A 13,647-nucleotide genomic window follows, 5' to 3' on the forward strand; every position below is an offset into this window, starting at 1 on the left:
CTGCATTTGGTAGTAATATTGAACTTCCTGGTAGACAGGAGGGCATGAAAAAGGGTTTTTTTACTTGTAATAAGATGACCACTGGCCACAAAAATGAGAAAGTGAACTTGCATCTAGGTAACTCTGTTAACAGCTACAGTGTAATGGGAGCTACAAAAACAAAACTTTCATGTTAGAACTGAAACTGCCAGGCTTCTTATAAGCCAAGAGAATTTAAAATGGTCTAACGAGCACAAAACCTGGACTATCAAGCAAATGCAATATGTATAATGGTCTGATTTTACAATGCGTCCTACCTAGGAATCTGAGCACATACGATCATCAGAAGAAGCAGACACTACAGACTGTCTTCATTCTTAATGTTCTGTAGGTCCCATTACAGAGACTCTTCACACATGTGGAATGAATCAAGATACACATTAACAAGATACAAGGAACTCCTAGAAACTTTATCTGTACACTGTATTAACTAGTGCTTTAGTTGAAACAAAATATTTATAGGAACTCACTCTGAACATAGTAGTTTCCATACTGTACAATATTCAGAAACCTCTGCCTTAGCCTCTTGCTTTCTGCAAGCTGTTTCATCTGCTAATCTCCTTTCCACCCACGGCCAAGATTTCACGACTGTTGATTGCAATGAAATTTATATAGACATGGTTTGTGATAAATATTTCTGGGAATGCTATTCCCACCCAACTAAAACACTTGCATTAACTACAAATGATACAACAATACTGTTTATTATCTGTGGTTATACCATTTAAAAACAATCCAGTTAACTACTTCTAACATAAAATTTGGCAGAGGTTCACAGTTTTCAGTGGGGTTTAGGGCTGCACTGTAGGAAGAATAAGTTGAGACCTATGGAATTATTTTAAGTTATTTCAGTGGTGCAAGCATTGTTCCTAGCCTATGTTTTCATCTTCCAAGATGACAGCACACTAATTCCAAGTTAAATAATTTGAACATTACCAAACCATAGTGTATTCCTGTTATTCTGCTCCAGTAGTTTCTAGTGAGCAGAAAAATGTGTGTGAGAAGTGTTATAGGAGGGTTAGAACTTAAACAGTGGCAACTATTTATTCACAACTGATACAAAAGAGTTACATGTTTGAACCTGTTACTGTCCTTAAAAGTAGTCACCAGCATTGTATAGAACCCATTGCCAGTGATGTGGGAGGTGTAGTATACTATTAGCAGACCCTGTTCTGTTGATGGTGCGAATGGAGCGGTCTACTGTCTGCCGAATCTCTGGAACAGTTCTGGAGCGAATGCCACACTCTTTGTGTCATTTGCTCCAGAACTGTTCCAGAGATTCGACAGAGAGTAGACCGCTCCATTCGCACCATCAACAGAACAGGCTCTGCTAATAGTATACTACACCTCCCACATCACTGGCAATGGGTTCTATACAATGCTGGTGACTACTTTTAAGGTCAGTAACAGGTTCAAACATGTAACTATTTGTATGAGTTGTGAATAAATAGTTGCCACTGTTTAAGTTCCAACCCTCATATAACACTTCATCTTCGGAATCAAATCAAAGTCACAAGGACTTAAGTCCAGTGAGTATGGTGGATGGTGCAGTACTTCCCAGTCCCATCAACTGAACAGAGTAGCCACAGCTTGCGCTGTATGTGCCCATGCATGATGGGTGGGTTGCGCAGAAAGTGTCGCCACTCCTTTTGCAAAGCTGGTCACAGGTGATGCGCCAAAAACAAACAGTAATACTGTGCACTGACCGTCTGCCACAGAGGAATGTAATGCATTAGCATAACACCATCACAGTCGTACATGAGAATCACCATAACTTTCACCATACTGAGGCTCTGACACACTTTCAACTTTTGCGGTGACACATAATAATGCCATTTGTTGGACTGGGGTTTCAGTTTTGGCTTTGTGGCATTCACTTCAGAACTGTTCCAGAGATTTTAAAAGCAGCAGACCACTCTATATGCACCATCAACAGAACAGGCTTTGCTAACGGTAAACTACGCCTTCCGCATCACTGGTAACGGGTTCTACACAATGCTGGTGACTACTTTGAAAGACAGTAACAGGTGCAAACATGTAACTTTTTTGTATCTGTTGTGAATAAATAGTTGCCACTATATAAGTTCCAACCCTCCTAAAATCTCATTGCTCATTATTATGATCCACAGTTATGAAGGGTTGTTCATGTTATCACTTATCTAAGTTACCTGTTGAAAAAAGTGCCACATGTAATGGATCATACAAGTACATGAAATAAAACAATTTCAAACATGTTGTTCATTGGTAGAATCCTATACTTCTTTGGACTCAATAACAAACTTTTGAACTGCATATACATAAATTGCACTCACCACAAAAAAGCATTTTCATGTTGCAGCTGTATACAGATTCAACACATCAGCACAGAAAAGAGAAAAAAAAAAAAAAAAAAAAAAAAAAAAAAAAAAAAAAAAAAAAAAAAAGACTTACTTCATTAGAAAATAATAAGAAAGTTTTTAGACACCTATTCTATGCTTGAGATCTCCAACAGAATGTAACAATACACCAGGAAAGGAGAAGTTTCAAATTCTGGTGTTAGCTAACATTAATGATTTGAATAGTAACAAGATGGCAGTTGTGCAAATACAAACAGTTACTCTATTCTCATTATTTTTTAAGACAATGTCTCACAGTTTGTTGAGAAATCTGTTTGTTTTTGAGGCAGAAACACAACTTTTAAATTATACCTGCACAACAATGAAAATAAATCTGGGCAACAAATAGTATTTCTCAAACTGGAACATTGATCTCATACACATGTAAATGAAGTAACTAACAGTTTGTCAACATTATTCTAAAGTAATAATGGACGTGTTAGTCATTAAAAGAACATGAAACTTTAAGAAAAGGAAATACTTTGCTCATTCACTCAAGGTTCCCAAATGAACTACAACCACCTTTCTTTTTTGGGTCAACATCTGATGAATTTTGAAGAATTAACTAACAGTTCAAAAATTCTATGTGTGTGGTGATGGTACTTGGATTACTGAATGATGGCTACAAACAGTTTAAACTTCTTCAATGTGCACACTTGATAATGTGACTTATTTAAAACCACTTGTGCTGTGTGAAACTGGAGAAACGGAAACATCAAGTGGTGACAGGATAGGCACAAGAGATGCAAATCTTGAATTACATATGAAGATAATACAGAAATTATACACTGTCTTTACAATTAAAATGACAGCAGCACACGCAAAAGTACAACAAAAAAGAAATTACACCTCTGTTCTGGAGTTTTCTATAGTTCTGCAGAAGAGAACAAAGGGCAAATAAAATGCTGAACTGTTATTTAACAGCAGATTCATGCACCTCATGCATTGCTGAGTCTACTGTGTCCTGCTATTCAGATTCTGAGACAGTACTACAGCTTCCCCTAGTTAAAAAAATGATCAAAATGGCTCAAACGAGTAAGTACACTGAATGGTTATGAATTATTTACAATTTCACTACTAGTGTTGAGCTTACTCTATCTACTCTATGTGAGAAAGCATGTGTCTTTCATATTTAAATAAACTGCCCTTGGGGGGTGGGGGGAAATTAATAAAGTGCTTAGTTTACAAGTAACATGAAAGATCTGGGACACTATCAAAACATATAAGAACATAATCATAAACTGTTTTTCCTGAAGGTACACACTTCAATATACTTATATCCCCTCCCCTATGGGGGGAGAGAGAGAGAGAGAGAGAGAGAGAGAGAGAGAGAGAGAGAGAGAGAGAGAGAGAAAGTAATACTCAAGAAATATAAGAAAATATCTGTTAGAAAAATACAAACTTCTGTATTGCCACAGTAATGTAGTAACTGTGACAGAGATGGTAAATTACTGATTAAAATCAGGAACTCTGAGATGCCTTTTTAAGACATGTTTTCTAAAACAATACCTGAAACCGGCAATAAAATTTCTTATTAAACTAATACTTCTAACATGCCATGGCTCTTCATTAGCTTCTGATAGATTTTCTGAAATTGTACTCTGTACTGTTTCTGAAAAGGTAGTCCATGTAATTTCATTTCTATTGGAACTATCAACAACTGAGTGTGGAAATTCATTCAAAGTTCTGTGGCCAATGACATCTTCCTCGCGGAAATGTATCATATTTCTTCCTCTTTTCATACTTTCTCGCAACGGGTACAAGCAATCCTTTGTTTCATCGCCTGAAGTGTGGTTAACCTGTAAAAATTGAATAGTTCCAGTATATGCAAATTACAGATGATGCTTAGAACAAAGCGATTTTATAAACTACAAACACAGCCTTAGGAGGTGAAACGTTTTAGACCATAATGCACGGCAGTTACATATTAAGAACAGAGAACAACTCCAGCAAGTTCTGTTTTGCAGTTAATGTTATAAGACAACAACAATGCAAATGAAATTCTCTGTAGAGAGGGTGGTAACAATACTAATACATGATGAGATAATGAGACACCTCTGCTAATTGATGATCTTCGAACACCACCTGATGAGTAAGTTACAAACTGTCTTAGGCTTGTGAAGCTTAAAATGACTAAAGTAACAAGCTACCATTTTTCAGACTAAAAATGAACATACATATTCACGTTTGACAACCAGGATATGATGTTAAGCCTGCTGTAAAAGTAATTCCCAGAACAACAAAATAAATACAGTGATCAATGATAATCAATAAAACTACTTAAGTGACCCATCAAAAACACTTTTGTCCAAAAATTAATTCTTATTTGCTTGCAAGCAAGCAAGCAAGCAAATCTTTCCTGATGTCTGTCTTGTTGGAACTCAAAGGTTTACTGTCTATCTACACATTGTTGATACTTAACACTGCATGTAGACTTTTCACCTTGAAGTTAAGATTAGTGCCGCCTTCAACATAAAAATAATCTTCATGGTCACTGATATTACACAAAAGCTTGTCTGCTTTCCTTATTGTGTTTGCTTTGTATTCTGGGGCAAATACGGGCATTCATATATTATATTTGTATGACAGAAGGAAATGCTAAGAATTACCTACTACTTCAGTTCACAATATTTTTGTATGTCACGTTAAAGCCACTCAGAATTGGAGTTCTACCACACAAAAGAAGCAATAACGGCTTACTCAAAAGGAACTGTAGCATTGACACAGTGATTAAAAAAGACCCTAACTATTGCACAGAAATGAGTGCACAATTCTTCAGATTTCATTTAAACAGGTTCACAACATACTGTATTTACTAGGCAATAAGAGATGTCTTTTTTTCCAAATTCGTCATACAAAAAAATACAGTAATCTTATATTCAAACAATGGAAACTCATGTAGAAATATTAAAAATGTAGGAAAAGGTAGATTGCTACTTAGCATAAAGATAAGATGCTAGGTTGCAGACAGGCACAATTAAAAGACACTTACACATAAGCTTTCGGCCACAGCTTTCATCAGAAAAAGATAAACACACACCATTCATTAACACAAGAAGCAAATATCAGGCATATGTGACCACCAACTCAAACAGCTTGGGTTGAATGCATTGGCATTCCTAGAGCACGGAAACTAACACACACCTTTTCTTATTGCTGCAGGACATTACAGACACAAAGAATGACATGTATAGCATGGCTGACATAGGTTCTCTCTCGGGTCCGGTTCAGAATCTCAGTCATACTACTTCTTCAAACTCCTTCTTTTGCATGTGCTCAGACTAGTTGAGCTCATAGATATCTTCGAGAAGTCCATCATTGACTACTTCCTTGGACATGTTGTACACAATTAGCAAATTTTGCTGTGCTGCTGATGATGCAGAATGCAACTGAAATGCGTCAAATTGAAGCAACAATCCAGAATGGGGCAGAGAAGGGGGAGGGATAGCAGGGTATGGGTGGGGGAAGAGAGAGCAGCCCTGTCTGACAGTGTATGCGGGGTCTAAAGGTGGCAGGACAGGGCTGCCAGTCACAACGTTGGGTGGCTGTGAGAAGGGAAAACAGGGAGCGGAAAAGAGATGAGCAGAAAAGGAGGAAAGATCGCTGGGCATGCTGGCAGAGAACAGTGCACAGTGCACAGTGAGGGTGAGGGAAGGCAAATTGTGAGGACGTGACAGAGGACAGAAGTTGGGTGGAAACAGTTGGGTGGAGAGTGTGGTGAGAGTAGGGTACCGATGGTTGGGACCGGAATAATTTCGGGAGTTGAGAATATGGTTTACGTGTAACTCCCATTGTGCAGTTCAGAAAAGCTGGTGGTGGAGGGGAGGATCCAGATGGGCTGGATTATGAGGCAGCTGTTCAAATCGAGCTTTCTCCCATATCTCATCCATTCTGTCCTTTTTTCCCATTTTTTAAATGTATTTATGAGGATTTTTACATATTTGCACACATTTTTAAGTAATTGTGTATATCTACGCGTATATTTATGTGTTTTTTTGTTATCCAGCTCCCCTAACATCACCTAATGCCTTCATTTGCCCATTTCCTAAGTCATTTCCTATTTCTTCAATGTCATCCCTGCCAGAATGGACACCTGTTACACCTTTCTTCACCACTTCAGAAAAGTATCCCTTTCCTTGGCGAAAACAAAGTCCTATATCCTGTTCAATGGCTCTAAACACTAAGGGACTTAACATCTGAGGTCATCAGTCCCCTAGACTTAGAACTACTTAAACCTAACTAACCTAAGGACATCACACACATCCATGCCCGAGGCAGGATTCGAACCTGCGACCATAGCAGAAGTGTGGTTCCAGACTTGAGATATCCTAACTTCCTGGCAGATTAAAACTGTGTGCCGGACCGAGACTCGAACTCGGGACCTTTGCCTTTTGCGCGCAAGTGTTCTACCATCTGAGCTACCCAAGCACGACTAATGCCCCGTCCTCACAGCTTTACTTCTGCCAGTATCTTGTCTCCTACCTTCCACCTGGCTGTGGCTATGCCATGTCTCCGCTATATCCTTTCTTCCAGGAGAGCTAGTTCTGCAAGGTTAGCAGAAGAACTTCTGTGAAGTTTGGAAGGTAGGATATGAGATACTGGCAGAAGCAAAGCCGTGAGTCGTACTTGGGTAGCTCAGATGGTAGAGCACTTGTCCGCGAAAGGCAAAGGTCCCACGTTCGAGTCTTGGTCCGGCACACAGTTTTAATCTGCCAGGAAGTTTCAGTGCACACTTCGCTGCGGAGTGAAAATCTCATTCTCAATATAACCTGTTCCGAAAATTCTTTTCTCTGGATCCCATCTTTCTTTTTACAATGACCTTCACCTTTTCGGAATCACCAGTACCTATCTCTGACAAATGTGGTACTACAAAAACACATTTCCATGGTACAGGCATCCCAATTCACCTCTGCTCCCTCCGCAAGATACTGCTACGGTGCAATCCCTACTACATGCAGCACATCTCTGAAACTGAATCGCTTGCACTGAAGCACCTAGAAGAGCATTCCAGACACTACCTCCATAAGCTATCCAGCCTGTTGACATCCCACTGCTGACTTGGGGCACCACTATCCAACCCCTATCATACCCCCAGTATCTCTCTTCAGTAACTCCTCACAGCACCTAGACCCTACTGCCCTTTTCAACTTGCAACATCCCCTTAAACCCCCTTCCAACACTCCACTAAATCCAGAGCTGAAACAATCCCAGAACCTTGGTGTTAATGTTTCCACCAAATTCTTGACCCCACAGAAGTTTCAGTCCTATCCAAAGGCCTCACCTTCAGCCCTACACCCAAATTTAACGATGCTGGACTTATCAAATACCTACTATCCTTCTCTCGATCGCTGAAATGGAAACATTTCTTCGCCACCAATCCCTTCAACCAAAGCCAATCTAAACCCAACAATGAACAGCGCCTCTCCCAGTTCATTCCACCACCCAACCATGATCCTCCCCCCCCCCACCCCCCTCCCATGTAACCACCCCCTGGTCACATTCCAGGAATTCCTTACCTCCAACTTAGCATCACCATCCTTTTCCAGATCCCTTCCTAAGAACACCATCCTGTCATCACAAGAAAGGGCAGCCTCAAAAGAAATCCTGACCTGACCATTCCACCTGCAGACAAATGTTCCACCATTGTCATTATTTATCACAGTGACTAGCAGGTGGAAGGCCTCTGCCAGTTGTCTGACTCCTTAACCTGTAAACTCATCCAAACTGATCTTATCCTAGAAGTCCAACGTAACTTCTAATCCCTGTTTATAGTCTTCAGTCCTTTCCAGAACCTCTGCCTTGAAACCATTTCCCTCATCACCCCCTATGACATCCAATAAACCTCACAATCCAAAAACACAACAGTTCTGGATGTCACACTGTAGCTGGTTCCTGTGCTGCCAGTGAAAGAATTTCAGCCCTCACTAATCAACACCTCCAACCTATTGCCTGAAATCTAGCCTCCTGCATCGAAGACACCAACTACTTCCTTCACTGACTTTTTACCATTCTCACTCCTTTACCTCCTGGGTCATACTTGTCACTGTTGATGTAGCTTCCCTATACACTAACTTTCCTCATACCCATGGTCTTGCTGCTATGGAAGACTACCTAACATCCTTCAGGCTCCAAACCCACAACAAGGGTTCCACGACCGTGGTACTTGATCGCCGGGAGTATGTGGCTGAGGGACTGCGTCAGCCTTCAGACAACACTACATACAAAGTTTTCCAAGATAATCCCATTCCTGATGGCCAGGCAGAGCTTCAAGGAATCCTCAGAACCTTAGGCCCCCTACAAAACCTTTCAGTGACTCCATCAACCTCCTGACCCCACCGACACCCCGCACCCCTACCTTCTTCCTAAAATTCACAAACCCAATCATCCCGGCCACCCCATTGTAGCTGGCTACCAAGCCCCCACAGTACGTATCTCTGCCTACGTAGATCAACACCTTCAACCCATTACATGCAGTCTCCCATCCTTCATCAAAGACACCAACCACTTTCTCGAACGCCTGGAATCCCTACCTAGTCTGTTACCCCCGGAAACCATCCTTGTAACCATTGATGCCACTTCCTTATACACAAATATCCCGCACGTCCAGGGCCTCGCTGCGATGGAGCACTTCCTTTCACGCCGATCACCTGCCACCCTACCTAAAACCTCTTTCCTCATTACCTTAGCCAGCTTCATCCTGACCCACAACTTCTTCACTTTCGAAGGCCAGACATACCAACAATTAAAGGAAACAGCCATGGGCACGAGGATGGCCCCCTCGTACGCCAACCTATTCATGGGTCGCTTAGAGGAAGCCTTCTTGGATACCCAGGCCTGCCAACCCAAAGTTTGGTACAGATTTATTGATGACATCTTCATGATCTGGACTCACAGTGAAGAAGAACTCCAGAATTTCCTCTCCAACCTCAACTCCTTTGGTTCCATCAGATTCACCTGGTCCTACTCTAAATCCCATGCCACTTTCCTTGACGTTGACCTCCACCTGTCCAATGGCCAGCTTCACACGTCCGTCCACATCAAACCCACCAACAAGCAACAGTACCTCCATTATGACAGCTGCCACCCATTCCACATCAAACGGTCCCTTCCCTACAGCCTAGGTCTCCGTGGCAAACAAATCTGCTCCAGTCCGGAATTCCTGAACCATTACACCAACAACCTGAAAACAGCTTTCGCATCCCGCAACTACCCTCCCGACCTGGTACAGAAGCAAATAACCAGAGCCACTTCCTCATCTCCTCAAATCCAGAACCTCACACAGAAGAACCCCAAAAGTGCCCCACTTGTAACAGGATACTTTCTGGGACTGGATCAGACTCTGAATGTGGCTCTCCAGCAGGGATACGACTTCCTCAAATCCTGCCCTGAAATGAGATCCATCCTTCATGAAATCCTCCCCACTCCACCAAGAGTGTCTTTCTGCCGTCCACCTAACCTTCGTAACCTCTTAGTTCATCCGTATAAAATCCCCAAACCACCTTCCCTACCCTCTGGCTCCTACCCTTGTAACCGCCCCTGGTGTAAAACCTGTCCCATGCAGCCTCCCACCACCACCTACTCCAGTCCTGTAACCCGGAAGGTGTACACGATCAAAGGCAGAGCCACGTGTGAAAGCACCCACGTGATTTACCAACTGACCTGCCTACACTGTGAAGCTTTCTATGTGGGAATGACCAGCAACAAACTGTCCATTCGCATGAATGGACACAGGCAGACAGTGTTTGTTGGTAATGAGGATCACCCTGTGGCTAAACATGCCTTGGTGCACGGCCAGCACATCTTGGCACAGTGTTACACCGTCCGGGTTATCTGGATATTTCCCACTGATACCGGAGCCACCCTGTGGCACAACATGCAGCTGAACATAACGAGCCCAATTTTGATGGCTGCTTCACAAACTCGACCATTTGGATCCTCCCCTTCACCACCAGCTTTTCTGAACTACATAGATGGGAGTTACCTTTACAACACATTCTCTGTTCTGGGAATCATCCCAGCCTCAACCTACAGTAACCTACTATCCCCACACTTTCCACCCAACTGTTTCACCCCCTCTGTCCTGTCACTTCCACACAATTCGCCTCCTCTGACCCTCATTGTGTGCTGCTCTCTGCTGGTGCACTCAATGGTCTTTTCCCTCTCTGCTCTTCTCCTTTCTGTTCCCCATTTTCACTCCCTCCCCCACAGCCTCCCACCACTGTCTGGCAACCCTGTCCTGCCACCATTAGCCCTGCACGCTCTGCCAGGCAGCACTGATTCCTCTTCCCTCACCTGTACCCTGCTATCTCTTCCCCGTCACCATACTATTCCAGACTGTTGCTCCTATTCGATGCATTTCAGTTACATTCTGGCCAGAGCAGCCGGAGATAATGGTCTTTTTTTCTGTGGTGTGCTTGCTTCTGTGAATGTGTGTACATTTTTCTTATCTGAAGAAGGCTTTGGATGAAAGTGTGTCATCTTTATTGTGAGTATCAATCTATCCCTTCAATAATATAGGATGTCAAATTAAACACCTTTCATCTGTCTAATCTTCAAACTTATTTTATTTGGCTACCAGTTTCACCAATTTACTATGCCATCTTCAGGCCCATGATTGACGTGTAGGAAGATTCCACCTCAGTTCTGGTCAAAATAGGGGGCCAGCATTTGAACAGTGGTATCTGTAGATTTCTGCTTGCTATAGTAATCACTTCAACCATCATCTGCTGACTGTTAGATCAGTAGTAAAATTGCCAAAACTGGTAGCCAAATAAAAAAAAGTTTGGAAATTAGTTGGCTGAAAGGTGTTTAATTTGACAACCTGCAGCGAACAGCTGAGACCCACCGCCATTTCTGAAAAGATGGCCATACAAGGAGTTTAATAATATTGCTGGTTCCCAGAATGAGATTTTCACTCTGCAGCGGAATGTGTGCTGATAAGAAACTTCCTGGAAGATTAAAAAAACTGTCTGCCGGACCGTGGCAGATTACAACTGTGTGCCGGACCGAGACTCTAACTCGGGATCTTTGCCTTTCGTGGGCAAGTGCTCTACCAACTGAGCTACCCAAGCACGACTCACGCCCCATCACAGCTTTACTTCTGCCAGTACCTCGTCTCCTACCTTCCAAACTTAACAGAAGCTCTCCTGCAGAACCTGCAGAACTAGCATTCCTGAAAGAAAGGATATTGCGGAGTCATGGCTTAGCCACAGCCAGAAGCTACCCAAGCACGACTCACGCCCCGTTCTCACAGCTTTACTTCTGCCAGTACCTCGTCTCCTACCTTCCAAGCTTTACAGAAGCTCTCCTGCGAACCTTGCAGAACTAGCACCCTGAAAGAAAGGATATTGCAAAGGAGAAGAGACACTGGCAGAAGTAAAGCTGTGAGGACAGGGCGTGAGTTGTGCTTGGGTAGCTCAGATGGTAGAGCACTTCCCTGGAAAAGGTAAAGGTCCCGAGTTCGAGTCTCGGCCTGGCGCACAGTTTTAATCTGCCAGGAAGTTTCATATCAGTACACACTCCGCTGCAGAGTGAAAATCTCATTCTGAAAACATCCCCCAGGTTGTGGCTAAGCCATGTCTCCGCAATATCCTTTCTTTCAGGAGTGCTAGTTCTGCAAGGTTCGCAGGAGAGCTTCTGTAAAGTTTGGAAGGTAGGAGACGAGATACTGGCAGAAGTAAACAGGGTGTATACGCAGACAAGAAAAAGAATAAAAAATTCCCGGATTTTTCCCGGGTGAAGATACACATTTTCCGTGTTAAGTGACAGTATACTTTTCCTTGGAACTGTGAAACTTATCAGTCCTTTGAATGGTTATGGTTTTATACACTTACGTAGTACTCTTCAGCTCTTAAGAAAACCACTCAGTTTTTTTAAAAAATGTTTTGGAAAGATCGTTGATGTGCAGCAACATGTACGCTGCATATTTCCATATCACAAAAGTCTAAATTTAAATTCTACCAAACGCCACATGTTACTTTCCGAAGCATCAAAATCAGGATTGCAATGCGATTTGCAGCCAGTCACGTGATCTCGCCAGCCGATGACAGAGGATATTCGAGAATAGGACACGTGATGTAGTCAGCCAATAGCGATATCACTTAAGTAGGGCGTGCACACAAATAGGAAACGTTAATGGTTTAAATTATTATATATACTGTTACTACAAGAAAAGCAAAGCTTTCACATATTATCTTGGTCTCTAAGATTAATAAGCTGCAAGAGAAGTTAAGCTTTCACATATAATGTTGACCTTTTTTGCGCGTGTTACACTTTAAGATACATCCCACAAATGTGTCGGTAAAATTTTTAATAAAGACAAATGTCCTGGTCTTCTGGGCTCGAAATTTTTCTAAATGTTTGTACTCAAAGACTTGATTTTTAAATGAGAGTCAAACACACTGTGTTTTAAGAAATTCATCGTACATTCTCGCACATAGTTCATCTTACATAAAAGGAAATTTACTTTGAAATTAACGCTTTTCAAATAACCATTCGCAATATTTTCCCGCGACCTGGTAGAAATAGATTCGTTTCAGTAGTTGCCAGAGAGTGCCAGATAACAGGTGTCACCGTACTTGCGCAGCTACTAGCACATATGTTCGTAGATGTAAGACATTAAAAGATCTTACATTATGTCATAAAAGGAACAAGACATCAAGAAGATACTCCAAGAGCATCGGAATTTCGTGAACCATACTAAAAGGCGTAATTCAGCTTAAAGTGCACATTCGTATGTAAATTTTCTTGGAGTACCAGTACTGTACTATCCTAATGTTTGGTTCTTCATTATGGCATAATGTCATACGTGCTAGAAGATGAAAACATGCACTTTTGAAATGCAGCGAACAGTTGAAACTAGCCAATAGTGTGGAATGAAACACTTCATTTCAAATAAATTGACTGCCTCATCGGAAAAGATTAATAAAAGCCAAATTTCTTTAGCAAATCGACAAAAATAACTTCATTGTTCTGCAAGGCGATTAATACTTGGGTGTCAGAAAGGTGGAAATTAAATAAAATCTGTAACTAATAACATATTTTAGCCTCCTGTACTCATGTCAATGTATTTTAATTCACTTGTTAGCTCCCGGCCACAGAAATCGATTTTGTTTTCACTTGACGTGACAGCAATAAACGAAGAGGAAACAGCAAAATCACTAAACGTAAATGCCGGTCACGTGGAGATTATCCACTAGAACAAGAACTCTTCAGAAAATTTGCATTTTTTATT

General features: G+C 41.7%; 1 protein-coding gene across 1 annotated transcript in view; it reads right to left on the reverse strand.

Annotated features, from left to right (window-relative positions):
• Positions 1-2,506: 2,506 nt before the first annotated feature.
• The window catches only part of LOC126259872 (putative protein tag-52), a 150,340-nt gene continuing 139,199 nt past the window's right edge, over positions 2,507-13,647 (reverse strand). Inside the window, exon 9 of the mRNA XM_049956929.1 lies at positions 2,507-4,213. Coding sequence (XP_049812886.1) covers positions 3,863-4,213 — 351 coding nt within the window. The 3' untranslated portion in view covers positions 2,507-3,862. The remainder of the gene's footprint in view (positions 4,214-13,647) is intronic.

This window comes from Schistocerca nitens, chromosome 5 (genome assembly GCF_023898315.1).
Source record: "Schistocerca nitens isolate TAMUIC-IGC-003100 chromosome 5, iqSchNite1.1, whole genome shotgun sequence".
Taxonomy (NCBI): domain Eukaryota; kingdom Metazoa; phylum Arthropoda; class Insecta; order Orthoptera; family Acrididae; genus Schistocerca; species Schistocerca nitens.